General features: G+C 44.4%; 2 protein-coding genes across 3 annotated transcripts in view; both read left to right on the forward strand.

The window, feature by feature from the left end:
• The window catches only part of ubash3bb (ubiquitin associated and SH3 domain containing Bb), a 44,430-nt gene extending 28,791 nt beyond the window's left edge, over positions 1-15,639 (forward strand). Inside the window, exons 5-14 of one of the 2 annotated variants that reach the window (XM_087283235.1) lie at positions 1,757-1,926; positions 2,048-2,256; positions 10,244-10,388; positions 11,570-11,690; positions 11,767-11,889; positions 11,975-12,067; positions 14,290-14,434; positions 14,516-14,622; positions 14,707-14,816; positions 14,984-15,639. In XM_087283235.1, coding sequence (XP_087139361.1) covers positions 2,060-2,256; positions 10,244-10,388; positions 11,570-11,690; positions 11,767-11,889; positions 11,975-12,067; positions 14,290-14,434; positions 14,516-14,622; positions 14,707-14,816; positions 14,984-15,121 — 1,179 coding nt within the window. In that variant the 5' untranslated portion in view covers positions 1,757-1,926; positions 2,048-2,059 and the 3' untranslated portion in view covers positions 15,122-15,639. The remainder of the gene's footprint in view (positions 1-1,756; positions 1,927-2,047; positions 2,257-10,243; positions 10,389-11,569; positions 11,691-11,766; positions 11,890-11,974; positions 12,068-14,289; positions 14,435-14,515; positions 14,623-14,706; positions 14,817-14,983) is intronic. The other variant, NM_001128755.1, reaches the window with a different exon arrangement.
• Positions 1-16,998, forward strand: part of LOC101886227 (ovostatin) — a 370,063-nt gene that overhangs the window by 102,657 nt on the left and 250,408 nt on the right. The gene's annotated exons all lie outside the window — the stretch shown is intronic.

A 16,998-nucleotide genomic window follows, 5' to 3' on the forward strand; every position in this document is an offset into this window, starting at 1 on the left:
GACCGTGACGACGGGGTTTGAGTCCTGTGAACGTTTCCAGAAAGAAGGTAAAACAAAAACAGAAGCCAAAAAATAAAATAAACCATAAATAACAGCGTGAGAACGTGGTAAGATCTGAAAATTTTTAAATCAGATGGTCGTAAGGTCTTTTCTTTTTCTGAATTGCTTTTGAAAACACTATCGGTTGGGTTTAGGGAAGTCGGTGGGCAGGTTAATCAGTGCTTTAGAAAACTGTTAGTGTGGCAGACCTACCAGTGTGGCATCAGCGTCGACATGGAATGGACTCTCTCACCGCAATCACCGCTCCTCGTGTGCTGATCAGGGACAGCTGCTGCCCATTATAGGAGGTGTAATTAACACACGCCGTCGAGGGAGACGGCAGAGCACGAACCTGATGACTTGACTTCTCCATATTCACTGGGCACTCTTACCAGTTTGTCACTTCACTCGATCACTGGATCCCTTTGAACACAGAACTCACTGTCCTGCATATCCCAGTGCACTTATCCATTGCTCCACTCCCTTAATAAATGGGGATTTTCACTGTCTCTCTGTGTTCATGTGATCTCTCCCCAGGGGATTGCTGGGGGCATCGGTTGGTTGGCCAATCAGTCAGTCAGTTAGTCTAAAGCAGCCTCTAGTGGATTTATGGGAGAACAGCAGGTGTAAATGGCACTTGCAAGATAAATTTGAGATCTAAAAAGCATAAGCAGCAGCCTCTAATGGATTCGTGAAAACAAAAACTGCAAAAAAACACACCTCCTGGTACATATTTTGCAATCTCCAGCAATATATATAATGTTACTTATAACATTATGAGCCTGGGTTGGTGAAATCATGCCATTCACAATTGATAATCTTTGATTATCATTGAATTATATCCATTCTGGTCTTGTTACTGTTAATTAAAAAAATTGCTAATCAAATAAAGCTGAAATAAAGGTCTACCTAACAAGCTGAACACTTAAGCCTTATGTCTTTCATAGACATGGTCTAAGCCTGGACCTAGACTAAATTAGCTGAGCTGTATTAACTGAAAAAATCTTGCACTGACTGATTTTAAAATATATCATTGCATTTGTTTTGTCACAAGAATAAGATAGACAAGAGTACAGATTTTTTCCAAGGCCTGTTTATAAAAAAAAAAATCTTAAATACTTGCCTGGTCCTGGTTAGTCTAAGCCAGGGGCCGGGAATCCACATGTTTTTTCCGGAACCATTGGGATATATGCACAATTCAAAATAAACAAATATGAAGCATCACATTTTCCCCACCACTGGTCAAAGCTCTCCTCAATAGAACCAGAAAATAAATTAAAATAAAGTAAGCTGAAATGCTAAAATTGATAAAACTAAAAGTTAAATAAAAGCAAATCCTCAAAAAGTAACTAAATTTTTATTCATTTATAGACAACACAAAATCAATGTTTCAAATTCTGAGCAGTTTAGAAATTAGTTATAATCCTTATTTTCAGTCATAACTCATCGGATACTTTTATCTAATCAATCAAAAAATAATAATAAATCAATTTTAAAATGTTCTATTAATTATTTTCCATAGATTATTGTATATACAGTATATAAACATGGTTCTACACACAAAGCGATCAAATTGTTTTGGAAAAAAAAAGGCAAACTAATGTTAATTCTTTCAGCAATTATTTTTATAATTTCCACAAGCTCTATATAAAAGAAGTGAACTCATGCTGATTCATAAATCAAACTCAAACAATCTGTTTGTCTCTAATCATTTTAGATGTCCATGTGGAACCCCATAAAAAACAGCTTCATTTAACTCTGGCCTATCACTTCCCAACCAATCATTATCACTCCTTGGAAAAGTTGGCAAAAGGAATTGAGGTCAAATTGGGTTGCGATTGGCTTGCTGCCCTCTTCTCTCGGGATATACGATTTGCCAATCATGAGGTGAGGTGCAATTGAGCCGCATGTCATTCAAACCAACCATTAGTCTCTTTTTATCAGCTTTAATGTTTCATTAGTTAATGAAAAGCACTTTAATGCAAACTGACCTCCGTTTCATTGTCAGACGTTGCGAGTGATGTACCCCTACACTCCTCAGAACGATGATGAGCTGGAACTGGTGCCCGGAGACTATATATTTTCATCCACATTGGAGCAAATGAGCACTAGTGAGGGCTGGGTGTACGGCACGTCTCTGGGTACTGGCATCTCTGGACTGCTGCCTGAAAACTATGTGAGCCCGGCTGATGAGTCGGACACCTGGGTCTTCCATGGGTAAGGTTTCCAAATAGTGGGATGTATAAGTTTGGTCAGCTCGCAGCAAGACTTACTAGTATTGCTTGCTCATACATAGGGTTCAAGGGAGAGATCAGCTAAAATGTACTAATCGTCTGAATTTGAAATCATGCTCTCTCTCTCAGTAGATGATCATTTTGAATAAGTTACAGGGTTCATACTGTCATAAAAAAACAAAAAATGGAAGTCATGGAATTTTAAACTGGCAATTCACCAGCCAAGAAATGTTTTGGTGAAGTCCTAAAAAATGTATTCCTTTGACACAAATGAGTAGTTTAACCCAAGTCATTTAAAGGGATAGTTCACCCAAAATGAAAATTATGCCATGATTTTTTACACATCACTTGTTCCGAATCTGTTTTGGTTTCTTTCTTCTGTTGAACACAAAGGAATATATACTAAAAAATTACAGGGGAAAAAGCAGACTTCTATGTTTCTGCTAGATGGATATCAATGGCTTGATTCTTTCCCACTGTTCCTCATACATGATATACCTTGGTGTTCAACAAGAAAAAAATTAATGAAAGTTTAGAACCACTCGAGTGTGAGCAGTCTCAATGGTGAGGAAGTTTTCATTTTTGAATAAAATATCCCTTTAAAGGGTCACGAAACACCAAAACAGATTTTTTGAGCTGTTGACAGTCATAAATGTGTCCCACGCTGCTAAAAAACACTATTAGGACACAGATATTTCACTAAAAAGTGAAAATTGGATGTTTTTGCATTATTTTGTGCAAATTCGTTCTTCCGGTTTGAAACTAATTTTTGAAGCTGCTTCACAGCCTTCACATACTTGTGTGTATTCCAGTATATAGACTGGATTTTTGTACCAGCAAGTACATCATGACATCTCTGAGTGCACAGCATTAGTTCATGACAAAGACTTGCTTCAAACCAATCAGCACACTCTATTGTGAATAAGGTGCAACTGCATTAACATGCATGAACTAGAAATAAAGGAAGACTCCTTTTACCTGTGACAGTGTTCAGACGGGTAAGATGTTGGGTAAGATTTTGGGGAAAAAACAGCCATTTTTTCTATACTGTTTATACTTCTATATAGACTTATATGTGTTCTGTTTATTCTATGAATGTCAATGGCTGCTTTTTTTCCCAACATTCTTCAGAATATCTTGTTTTGTGTTCAACAGAAGAAAGAACTTTGCCTCAGGGCGATTAAAGGCTAAAAAAATGTTTGGATTTAGGCTTTTTTATTAACAATTAAAATTTTGGTTTCTGCTATCCAAGAAATAAAAATCCAAGTGGTTAAAAGGGGTCAAACGATAAGGATTGAATGATATATGGAAGGTGGAATGCTTCTCCCTCAACTACTTGTGATCCAGTGAACCAAATTCATCTTTATAGTACATATAAAGAGGGACAAGTAGAATTTTTGCTATGCATTTCAAGTGTTACTTAGTTCCCCTTCGGGGGGAACTTCAGCACTATAAGTGGATTTGATTGTAAAATCCACGCATTGGGAGGTTCGGTTCAGAAGCTACTCGTCTGAAAGAGTATTGAACGGGCCAATTAAGAATGAATTGGCAGCGCAAGCCTGCGCAGGTGAGCGGCATAAGCAATCAACTGAGTATATAAGCTCACCTGGCGCCAGCAGACGCTATCCTTTTCGCTTCAGAGACTTTCTGATCGAGTCGATGAGGGTTCCTCCTGCTGTGACCAGCGATTCTGAGCGAATGAGAGCATTCTCCCGGTCCAGAGTGTGTACACGCAGCGGCAGACGGTCGAGCTGGGTTTCTCCCTTGCCTGGCGTTCTTTGGGTCCGGTCCTCCAGAGCGGTGCGTATAAAGTTGCAAACTTCACAGAAAGAGCAACACAGTCGTGCAGCACGTCCTTATCAGGACGGCGCTCCGACTGTGCGTTTCTGGATGCGGTGGTTTCCTGTCCTCGGATGATGGGCGCGGGCACTGCGTTGCATGTCTGGGGGTCCAGCATGTTAATGCGCTGCTCGCGGGCAGTTCATGTCGTCATTGCGATGCCATGACTGTTGCGCAAGATCGCGGTTAGCCTTTGCAAAAGGGTGAACCACCCCAGTTGTCCCCTGCTCTGCAGCGGGCACTCGGGCAGATCTGAGGGTTTCAGCGAGAGATAATCCGTCGCCCACGGGCCCGCGGACCTCCCGCTCCTCTAAGCGCTCTATCCAAGCTTCGGGCGGGGGAAGCGATCGGTCTAACAGATGGTAGCCCTTACGCCCGATGACACCGGAGACCAGATGTCCACCGCGGCATCGGAGGGTGGGCTTTCATTGTCCGATGATGATCCAGACCCGCTCGCCCCCTTCGGGCTGGTGAGCGCTGTCACTACGGATCCTGAAACGGACATGTAAGCCGTGCTTTCCCGGGCTGCTTCGGCCGTGGGTTGGAGATGGTTTATCCCCCAGCTCCGCGGCTGGACCGACTAGAGGGGCGTTCCCTTCTTCCCGGAGGTGCACAGTAGGCTCACGCGGTCTTGTAAAGCACTTTTTTCTGCTCGTGCTGCGTGTTCCTCCACCCTAACCACTCTTGACGGTGAAACAGCCAGGGGGTATGTGGCGATTCCTCAGGTTGAGTGCGCGATGGCGTTAAATCCGCGCGGCGCCTCTTCTTGGCGGGGTCCGCCTCGTCTCCCATCCAAAGCCTGTAAGTTATCTACCTCCCTCGGAGCTAGAGCTTACATAGCTGCGGGCCAGGCTGCTTCCGCCTTGCATGCGATAGCCACCTACCAGCGCTACCAAGCGCAGGCGCTGGCCGAGCTGCACGAGGGTGGGTCCAACCCAGGCTTACGAGCTTCGCATCGCCGCCGACTTAGCTCTTCGGACTACTGAGTCCGCTGCGTGTGCGTTGGGGAGGACGATGTCCACATTAGTGGTCCAGGAGCGCCACCCCTGGCTGATATGCGCAAAGTCGACAAAGTCCGCTTTCTTGACTTCCCCATATCCCCAGCCAGGTTCGGCGACACTGTCTGTGAATTCACCCAGGAATTCAAGGCGGTGAGAGAGCAGTTGGTGGGTGATGTCTTATCGGCGGTCCGTAGCCCGCTCCGCCCGCCGTGCCATTCATACCTGCTCCTCGCCGAAGGCGCCCGCCTAAGAGAGCTGCTCCGCCCCCGCACACGCCTCCGGCGAAGCGAGCGCGTCGGGCACCTCGGAAGCAGGCAGCCCCCCTGCCCAGAACGCCGCTAAGTCCGGCAACGGACCGCGAAGCGCCCCTGGGACAGGCCATCTGGAGAAGAGGGAACTCGCTCTTTCCCCGCTGGAGGGCGGGGCCCCATTTCCAACGGCACTTTTTACTGCCATGAAAACATTATGAAAGGGCACTTTTCACTTCCCCAGATGTGACAGCCCGAAATCTGCCAGTCTGGGACGCTATGCTTTCTAGCTTGCAGATTCGGTGCGTTTCGCCAGTGGCTCACGAGCGCTGGGAGGACGGTCTCCTTTCTCCCACCCCTCGAGCCTCCCCTCCGGAGCTCGGGTTTGGAGTGAGAGCAAATATCTCACCTCCAGCTTTTCCGTGGGACCCGCGAGCTTCCCGGATCAGCACACCCACTCCGCGCTGCCCCACTGCTGGTACGTCAGCGATTGTAGCGATGAGTCCATTAGCGAGAGCTCTGCCTGCCTGGTTAGCGCGGGCCAGCTCTTCGCGGTGGCTCATACGCACAATCAGACTCGGCTATGCGATTCAGTTCGCGAAACGGCCCCCCAAGTCACGGGTGTGTATTCACCAGGGTCAGCCCCCTGTCCGCCCCTGTCTTGCGAGAGGAGATTGCTGTCCTCCTGGCGAAGGATGCAATCGAGCCGCTCCCTCCAGCCGAGATGGAGAGCGGGTTTTACAGCCCACGCTTCATCGTGCCCAAAAAGAGCGGTGGGTCACGGCCAATCCTAGATCTGCGCGTTTTGAACCGCTGCCTGCACAAGCTGCCGTTCAGAATGCTCACGCAGAAGCGCATCCTCCGGTGCGTTCGTCCTCTGGGTTGGTCTGCAGCATTAGACCTGATGGAAGCGTATTTCCATGTCTCCACTCTTCCTCGCCACCGACAGTTTCTGCGGTTTGCGTTTGAAGGTCGAGCTTGGCAATACAAAGCCCTCCCCTTCGGGCTCTCTCTGTCTCCGCGGGTCCTCACCAAGCCCGCGGAGGGTGCCTCAGCGCCCCTTCGGCTCGCGGGCATCTGCATACTCGATTTCTTTACGACTGGCTGATTTTTGCCCTCTCTCGGAGCAGTTGATTATGCACAGAGACAAAGTGCTCTGGCACTTCCACCTGTGGGGGTTTCAGGTCAACCGAGAAAAGAGCAAACTCGCCCCCGTGCAGAGGATCTCTTCTCTCGGGCTGGAGCTGGACTCGGTCACCATGGCAGCGCGCCTCTCCGGAGAGCGCGCTCAGCTGATGCTGTACTGTCTGAGAGAGCTCGACAGTAAAATAGTGGTCCCACTGAAACTATTTCAGAGGCTCCTGGGGCATATGGCATCCGCAGCCGCTTCATGCCGCTCGGATTATTCTATATGAGACCACTTCAGCACTGGCTTCACGATCGAGTCCCCAGACGCGCATGGCACGCGCGCGCACACCGAGTCTCTGTTACTGCGCTGTGTCGCCGCGCCCTCAGCCCTTGGAGCGACCCCTCGTTCCTACAGGCCTGGGTGTCTCTAGAACAGGCGTCCAGTCTTGTTGTCGTTTCAGCAGACACTTCCAACACGGGCTGGGGGGCTGTGCGTTGCGGGCATGCAGCTGCGGACCTGTGGAAAGGTACCCAGTTGCATTGGCATATCGCCTGGAGCTGTTGGCAGTGTTCCTCGCTCTCCACCGTTTTTTTCCGGTGCTGGAGCGGCAACACGTGCTGGTCAGGACGGACAGTACGGCGGCGGTGGCGTATATCAGCCGTATAGGGGGTATGCGCTCTCGCCGCATGTCTCAGCTCGCCCGCCGTCTGCTCCTCTGGAGTCATCCGCGGCTGAAATCGCTGCACGCCATTCATATTCAGGCAAGCTCAACCGTGCAGCCGATGCGCTCTCACGGCAGCATTGCGTCCTGGAGAATGGAGACTCCACCCCGAGTCTGTTCAGCTGATATGGGCGCGATTCGGGGAAGCCCAGATCGATCTGTTGCTTCCCCCGAGATCGCTCATTGCCAGTTGTTCTTTCCCTGACCGAGTGCTCTCGGCACGGATGCACTGGCTTACAGCTGGCCTCGGGGCACGCGCAAATACGCGTTTCCCCCAGTGAGCCTGCTCGCGCAGTTACTGTGCAAGGTCAGGGAGGACGAGGAACAGGTTGCTGGTTGCGCCCCTCTGGCTCAACCGGACCTGGATGTCAGAGCTCTCCCTCGCGATAGCCCTCCCCTGGCAGTCCCTTCGAGAGAGCACCTACTCTCTCAGGGACAGGGCACCACCTGGCACCCTCGCCGATCTTTGAAGAGATTTTTAGACGCGAGGAAGACTTAGGTAACCTCCGATTGCGGTGGCTAATACCGTCACTCGGGCTAGAGCCCCCTCCCCGAGCGCGCCTATGCCCTGACGTGGAGTCTATTCACTGAATGGTGTGTCTCTTGCTGAGAAGACCCCCGTAATTTGCCAGATCAGCGTTGTGCTTTCTTTACGCCGAGAGAAGTTGGAGAGCAGGCTGTCGCCCTCCACACTCAAGGTTACGTGGCTGCCATCTCCGCTCTCATAACGCGGTGGCTGGCAGCACCGTGGGAACGCATAACCTCATCATCCGGTTCTTCAGGGGCGTTAAGCGAATTAATCCACCCCGCCCCCTCTCATGCCCTCTTAGGATCTCGCCCTCGCTACACAAGCCGCGTCAGATCCCTTCGATCCTCGACTCAGTATCTTTCTGTCCCTGAAGACAGCTCTGCTGGTCGCGTTGATATCGATTAGAGGGTCGGGGACCCGGAGGCATTTTTCGGTCAGTGACTCGTGCCTGTAATTGGGCTGGCTTCTCTCACGTCCTGAGACCCCGCCCGCGATATGTGCCCAAGGTTCCTACCACTCCGTTTTAATACGAGGTAGTGAGCCTGCAAGCGCTGCCCTCGGAGGAGGCAGACCCAGCCCTTCTTATTGTCCAGTTCGCGTTTTGCGTATTATCCGGACCGCACTCAGAGTTTAGATCATCTGAGCAGCTCTTCGTCTGTTATAGCGGTCGGCAGCAGGGAAGTGCCGTACCGAAATAAGTTCCCACTAGATTGTGGATGCCTTTCTTTCACTATCAGAGCCGAGATGAGCCGCGTCCCCCGAGAGCGCGTGCGCACTCCACTCGGAGCTTCGCATCCTCTCGAGCGCGCGCACGCGGCGCCCCTCTAACAGACATCTGTAGAGCTGCGGGCTGGGTGACACCCAACACATTTGCAAGGTTTTACAATCTGCGAGTGGAGCCGGTTTCCTCAAGGGTATTAGGTAACCCTTGGTGATTGAGGAAACAATTCGGTAGGGTGTTGAAACACGCTTGCTGCGCCATTTTCCCTAACACGGAGATACGTGCGCCTTTTTATCTGTCAGTAAAGTTCCCCGTCAGGTGAGCCCTGCAGATTCCTCCGTGGCCCCCAGCACTGACTCAGCGGAGGAGTCACTTGCTGGCCCACTACGTTGTAGGTCTGCCCGCTGGTCAGCCCGCGTTTTGGGTAAAGGTGCCTGCTATGCGTGATCCCCACTAGGCGATCCCATATGCTTATTCCGCCACGGTTAAGTCCCCCCCCTGGGCGGACCCGTGTCTTCCCTCCCCGCTAACCACTCTTTTGCTATGCGTACTCCCCCTTTTTAGGGCTAGTCCATATGTAAATTCTGCCATCTATCCCCCCTTGGGTAACGGATGGCCTCCGCAGCGTCCTCCCTATCGGGATTGCACGCTTCCCAACGTACTGTCGTATTTTCCTAGAATTATCTAGATGCTCACGACTTCCCAAAAAAATATATATAAATCCGTAAAACTTCTGTTGAAGTAGGATAAATTAGGGCCAGGGACACGTTGGAGGACCGCGCCCCCCATGATGTGGGTGCGTCACGCTTGCTTGACTATCTCCTCATTGGGGGTGTTGGTAAGGTGCAGTCATTATGGCACTTTCAATGGGCTCCCAATGCGTGGATTTTACAATCAAATCCACTTATAGTGCTGAAGTTCCCCCCGAAGGGGAACGTTCGAGGTTACTAAAGTAACCCTTCGTTCCCCGAGGAGGGGAACGGAAGCACTATACTCCGTCGCCATAATGACTGTCCCTTAGCTGTTGAAAGTCTCTTCAGCTTAAAAAGGATAGCGTCTGCTGGCGCCAGGTGAGCTTATATACTCAGTTGATTGCTTATGCCGCTCACCTGCGCAGGCTTGCGCTGCCAATTCATTCTTAATTGGCCCGTTCAATACTCTTTCAGACGAGTAGCTTCTGAACCGAACCTCCCAATGCGTGGATTTTACAATCAAATCCACTTATAGTGCTTCCGTTCCCCTCCTCGGGGAACGAAGGGTTACTTTAGTAACCTCGAACGTTCACCCAGAAATTTCAATTATCTTCGAGTGCAGGGTCTCTCACGAAACAGCATGTCAAACTATGCTATTATGCTATTAAACTGCTATTATTATCAAGCAATATCCAAGTTTGAACTCTTGAAAGTATTTTAACCAAATATGAAAGAGATCAGCATTGATACTCTGTTTATCCAAAAAGTTCAACATAACACATGCTGCATCCTCTTTTGTGGTTGTCTCATGAATGCGCATTGAATATCTACTGTATGTGGAAGTAAAAATTTAATGAAATTGGGATTTTACCACTAGATTTGCTTGCCATTACTGGAACAATTTGAAAACTTTTTAGTTAACAGAGTTTCAGTGGAGGGTTGAAATCTCATCATGTTTCATTAAAATTCCTTCTTTTGTGCTCTAAAGACAAATGAATGCTTATGGAATGACACAAGGTTAAGTACATAATGACACAATTTTCATTTTTGGAGGCCTACACCTTTGACTCTTCTCTTGCTCTTTAAACAGATCACACTCCTTCTTCTGTACATCTCCATCAGAAAAGGGTTGCAAAGAGACCAAAGCATTAGATGGGCTGCTCAACATTCGATGCTTTGAAAACTCCAGGCTGGGAGAGTCTGCCATTTTGAGTGTCATTTGCCAACCTATGCAGGTGCCCATTACATTACAACAATTGGTAACACTGTTTAGGTCACATTTCATGATATTAACAAGCAATTAAATAACACTACTAGCTTAATAAATTACCAATTTAGCTGTTTATTAATAGTTATTAAGCTATAAGTTGGCTTTAGGCTTTGGGTAGGATTATGGATGCAGAATAAGATCATACTTTACAACAAAGACTATAGAATACACAAGACTTATCACTCAGATAGTTTTGAATGGTGAAAAGTGTAACTGTCAATATGATGAATGAAGCCCCACCTACTAGTACAGGGGCCAATCATCTATCGCTATAGGCTGACATTTCTTCGGGGGAGAAGTTCAGACCAGACATATGCTTTTACGACGGTTTGATGGTCAACAAACGCACTGGAATCTAAGCAAATACTTGCTTCACAGACACAAGAAATATTTCCTCATAAATCCTAAAATCTCAAATTTTAAATGAATCAACTACAGTTGAAAATAAAAGTTTTTTAATTTTGTAATCTGTATGTAGTAAACACGAGGTACAGTCCGTCCTTTCAAATGCACACAACATGACAGCAACTACAAGAACTCCTACAAACTTGTAAACAAAGAGTCCCTTTCATTTCTGGAAGAGATTCAACACCAAGACCAAGTTGTGAATCACTTCAAAAAAGCAGCGCCATCTTACGAAGCATTATTCAGAGTTTGATGATGTGTAACATGACCATAAAGGTGGTTGGTGTCGTGATCTCGTTCCTTTCGAGTGCGCATGCGCATTAGCTTGGCCAACCTGAAAAAATTATAATAATGTTTGATTCGAACGCTTAGAAATGAAATTTATGTGATAGTTGTTGCTTAATTTTATTAGCGAATCCAAATATGCAATGTAATCATAAGCTTGGCAAATAGTTTTGGAGAATTTGATGTTTCCCGTTTAGACAGAATGCTCAAGCATAATGCCCAAGAGGCGTTTCAAAGATGGCCACCGAGTGAAATAACTTGCCTTAAAAGGACGTTGTTTATAACTACTATTGAACAGTTATTATTTTAATAATAGACAGGGAATAAGCCTGCAGTTAATAGGATGAATTGTGACCTAATCTAGAGTGTTACTCAATAATTAAATGTGTATATATAAAAAAGGTCTGGTATTGTTTTTGTTACTTATAAATTGACATTTTTTGCTGTTGATGGTAGGTCCTTCGCTCTAACATCCAGTCTCGAGCTCCTAAAAGGACCCTGTTTGTATGTCGGCATGGAGAGAGAATGGATGTTGTTTTTGGGAAACACTGGCTCTCTCAGTGTTCTGACTCAAAAGGTAATCTCAACGGATGGGCCATGACTGTGCGCTCATATGGTGCAGTTAGTTTGTGAACTCACTTTGTCTCCTGTAGGCAGGTACGTGAGGAGGAACCTGAATATGCCTGCAGCTCTGCCTGCTCGGGGTGCAACACATAGGGACTACGAAATGGATGCTCCTATAACTGTGGTTGGATCCACACAGGCTAAGATAGTGGGTAGGTCTGCTTAGTGTTTTGATGTTAACATGAGTTGACCAGTTGAATTGTCCATCATGCTTGTTTTATGTCATCTGATTTTCAGGGGAGGCTCTGCTGGAAAGTAATACCAGTATTGATTTTGTATATTGTTCACCCAGCCTTCGGTGTGTCCAGACGGCTCATGAAATTCTCAGAGGTATAGTACTGTAGTCAGGAATATGAAGGAAGCAGTGTGCGGGGGAAAGGATTGTTACTATGATATAAATAGGGTTGAATTTTCCTGTTGAGTTATGCTCTATGTTGGCCTGCATTTCAAAGAATTACACTTTAGTTTTTAATGAGCAGATTCAATTTGTTAAAGTTAGTACAGTATTCAAGTGTTTACAGTAGTTTAAGAAAAATAGCAAAACGATTAATTTTTCATAATAGGCTAATTTTATGTACAGAGAAATTTCTACACTGTAAAGTGTAGGGCAAAAATTCTACTGTTCAACATTTGCTTTTCCACATCCAAACACATGAAATAATTTATGTAATAACCTAGAAAAAATATGCCATGAAAGCCAAGTGTATCATAAGTTTATATTTCAAATTTGATAGAGATAGCATGCAAAACAAGATTTCTGCAAAAAGTTTTCAGAGACTATATCAGTGTCCTTCTCTACCTCACCATCATGGCACTTTCTCAAATTTACCTTCCCAAACTAAAACAGTAACAGTTGCTGAATAATTTGGGCTACATTCACAGTTCCTGTATCGTTGGAAAGAAGGCACTTTGGACGTTCCATCATCTAGACCAGGGATGCCTAAACTTGGTCCCGGAGGGCCAGTGTCTTGAAGTTTCTAGTATACCTAGAAAGAGCTTGATTTGCTACTTCATATGTATGTAACTGGGGTTGGAACAAAATTTTGCAGGACACCAGCCCTCCAGGACCGAGTTTGGGCAACCCTTGATCTAGACTTTATAATGCTAAAAATGGGAAAAAAGTAATAGATGCTTAAGTGATGTAAAAAAAATGCACCACTTTAAACATTTTATTATTTCATAAACAAATATATGAAATTTGTCCTGGAGCAGTACAGAAAAGTAGAATCTCTAAATTCTGGAGGGACTGCACAACACATTTGCTGCCTGTCTTTTATTCATTACACAGTAGGTCAGGCAAATTTGGCTTTTTGTGTCAGTGAAAGTCCTGGAAAATGGAAAATGGAAATGGCTTTTTGTGTCAGTGAAATTTGGCTTAGAGTGAAAAACGTGTTTACATGTTGCCTTAAAAGTAACACGTTGATTTTACTTTAAAAAGTGAGTTAATCCATTGGACTGATTAAGTTAACTCAGCTTAATTTTTATAATTATGCACATAATATATTTTCTTAATAATTTTCAGGCATTTTATTTACTCACTTTTTAAGAAAAGTCAATGAATCGCTATTAAAGCAATGAGTTTACTCCATTTTTTAAGTAAATCAAACTAATTGCTTGTCACAGCATGTTAGAGCATGTAAATATTTGTAACACCGAATTCACACAGGGCTTCAGCATCAATGCTTGACGGAAGGTGTGTCTGAAGTTGGGGCTGACACAATCGTCATAGCAGCGTCAGCCAATAAAATAAGTCCGCAATTGACAGTCTGAGCTGGGGTGTTTGGATAAAGCGATATGATTGGCTGACACTGCTGTTGGCACTTGAACGTCAATGCTGACGCCCCGTGTGAATGGGCCATCAGACCAGCCGATTTTAATTCTTTAAATGGCATGGACACAAAAATATGAGGACCCACTTGTGAAGCTATATATTTATGTGTATGAATACCCAATTTATACTGACGTATCTAAAATGGATCACACAGCTAAGGTTAACCGTAGTACCCTTCTGTGTCTGACAACTTGAGGTAACTTAAGGGGTTTTTAATCTAAAACATTGCAGATGGTTGTAAGGAATTTGAAAAGCGTCCTGGCTGGCCCAATTCTTACAATAATATCTAGATGCAGACTTATATTTGCAAGACTGTATATTACAGACTCGCAATGTCAGACTCAATACACTCACTGGAGCTAGTTGACATCACTGTGAGGGTTAGGTGTATCCATAAAGCATTGCATGCAGCTCAGCTTGCAACTGCATCCAGTCTGTATCCAGACCCCTCTCAAATCTTTTAGTAAAATCAGCAGCAATAAAAATAAGTGCAAGCTCCTCAAAATTTGGCACTATTTGTTTATATCTGCATTCAATTCTGTAATTGTAGAATCGCTAAATTCTGGAGGGACTGCACAATACATTTGCTGCTCAGAAGTGCCTTATATGTTAACTTGTATGTTAAAATATATTTCAAATACAGAAAAGGCCATACTTTTGAGCTTTATAATCAAAGAATTCTGAAGAAAAGTCACCCCAGTGTCTTTGCCCCTTTCTCTAGGAATGCAGCAAGAAGGCAGACTAAGCATTCGAGTGGAGCCTGGGCTGTTTGAGTGGACTAAATGGGTGTCAGGAACATCTTTGCCTGCTTGGATACCCCCTACAGATCTTGCTGCAGCCAATCTTAATGTGGACACAACTTACAGGTAAAAACAAAGTTATCATAGACTTTTTTGTGTAGGAGCATATGTCCAGTTCTGTCCTTATTCACAGTTGCATTTCCACAGACCTCACATGCCCATCAGCAAACTAACTGTCTCCGAGGCGTATGAAACATACATTAGTCGCAGCAACCAGGTGACCAAAGACATTTTGGCCTACTGCAAAAATAAGGGTAAGTGATTATAAATGCTGCTTCAACTCAAGTGCTTATGATTCTCTCTCACATGTACTAATAGTGGATCTTTTTTTACAACAGGTAAAAATATTCTGTTTGTGGGACATGCTTCCTCTTTGGAGGCCTGCACTCGCCAACTCCAGGGTCTTTCTTCACAGAATTCTAAAGACTTTGTGCAAGTAGTCCGTAAGGTTAGCTTCACCCTTTTTAAACATTTTACAGGCAGATCAATCTCATCAAATACTGCCAGGATATGTGACATCCTATGTAAAAGTACCCAGCTAAAAAAATGTGATTCATTGTTTTGCACATAAAATCATTAAAAGATGGACTTTTCAAAGCTGGTCTTTCCGTCCAGATTCCATACCTGGGTTTGTGTGCCTGTGAGGAGCAAGGGGACTCAGGAATCTGGCAGCTTGTGGATCCACCAATTCTTCCCTTGACTCATGGGCCGAACCACAGCTTCAGCTGGAGAGAAACCTTACAGCAAGAATGAGCGCATCTGCAGTGTCCAAAAGAGACTGAAATGTTACCTGCACAGGAAGCACACAACTGAGAGAATATTTCTGTCACATTCATGTTTGAGTTATGCAAATAATATATTGATACAAGATGTGGCAGATTTTTTGTTTGCAAACGGCACTGAATAATGAACATTTGTGGTAGTGTTTACTGAGCCTTTAAAGAGGCTTTCTCAGGGCATTGGATGTCACTTTTAACATGTTTAAATGCACAGTGGCTTAATGCAGCACTTATTGTAGATTACAGATCACTTCCTGACATGCAAATATGTACAAATTTGCAATGAGATGTTCAAGAGCTTAAAGGCAGCAATGTCTCAGTCATTTCTCTTGCAAATGTAACTTGAATGCATAAAATGTGTAATATTTGTTTTAGCATAGCTGAATGGATATCAAATGTATTTGTAATATCTTTACATTAAAGCTAAAGTGTGTACTTTGTAAAATAAAATATTTATATTGTAATTAATCGTTGAAAAGCTAAGATGTAAAAGCTTTGTTCACTCTTTTGTTTATTTGAGCAAACTGGTACAGCAGACAGTGGTGCCAACTAATTTTCTGGGTAGCTTAAAGCGATGATGTCATTATGTATCCATGATTTGTCAACAATTTTTATGAGACCAGATTTATTTTGAAATACATAATTGAATTATTAACAATCACACATTTTTTTAAACATTAACAGTTTGTGTTTTTTATTATTAATTAGTAAAACACCTTCTGAACAATTAATTTTTAAAGTCTATCAAATTAAAATTTAGGTGTTAGTATCAGTATGTGTGCTCCAAAACAGTGAAAAAATTCACATTAAGACAATCCATCCAAAGTTTGCAATTTTTTTATTTGTGTGTGTGTGTATATATATATATATATATATATATATATATATATATATATTTATTTTTTTTTACATCAACTCATACTTCAAATCAAATCTGGTCTTTAATAATTCATATGCCCCGCTTCCCTCAAGACGCGTCTCACCTACTTTTTATTGTTTTTTGCGCTACAGCTCAACCACTCTAACTGACAGAGCTGTTTAAAACTAAACACTATTGGAGAGGGGTTACTCTATGTCCATAGATATTTATATTAGATGTCGCCTACGCTATTGATGTCGAGTGGAAGGAATGATAGAGCTGTCATTTTGGTACAGGGTAGCGCTCCTTTGAAATGAATGTGAGACCAAGGTGCAGTGGAGGACTGTCCATCCAGAGCCCGAGATATATACACATATATACATTTATCTATGATCGGGAGTTTTCCCGGTGATCAGTATGCAAGTTTTTTTTACATTAGGAAAATTATAATTTTACATCACTTTTCTAAGACTCATCAAAGGATAAGTAATCGCACAGGCATTCCAGACAAAGAGCATGTGTTTGTGTGCATGAAAATGTATTATACTCCCTACCTGTTACATTTGATCTAATCCATGTCCTGAAACACACCCCTCTCTTGCTTTCACTTCACGTTCTAACGCAGGGAGCGATTCGTTTGTGAATGAATCTCAGTTGACGACTCGTTCTCTTAAACTAATTTCACACGGCATAATTTGAATCACCGACAGCTCCAGATATTTAGCACGCCAAATATCTCACAGGCATCAGCGACTCATTTGCGATTCTCTCAGATCACGTTTTTGATAGTTCATACTGTGTGATTGTCACTCACGTGCACGAGCACCGATTTACCTGTGATTTCAGGCATTAGTAGGCAATTTCTTAAAACCTGTCGGCGAGTCAAAATCGGGGATAAAATCATGCAGTCTGAACTCGACATTAGCCGCCAACGATACAAGTTTCTGGCATCGCAGCATCTTGTTGTCATATTTCATTTACATTGTTTGTTT

Source organism: Danio rerio, chromosome 15 (assembly GCF_052040795.2).
Source record: "Danio rerio strain M-AB ecotype USA chromosome 15, GRCz13ab, whole genome shotgun sequence".
Taxonomy (NCBI): domain Eukaryota; kingdom Metazoa; phylum Chordata; class Actinopteri; order Cypriniformes; family Danionidae; genus Danio; species Danio rerio.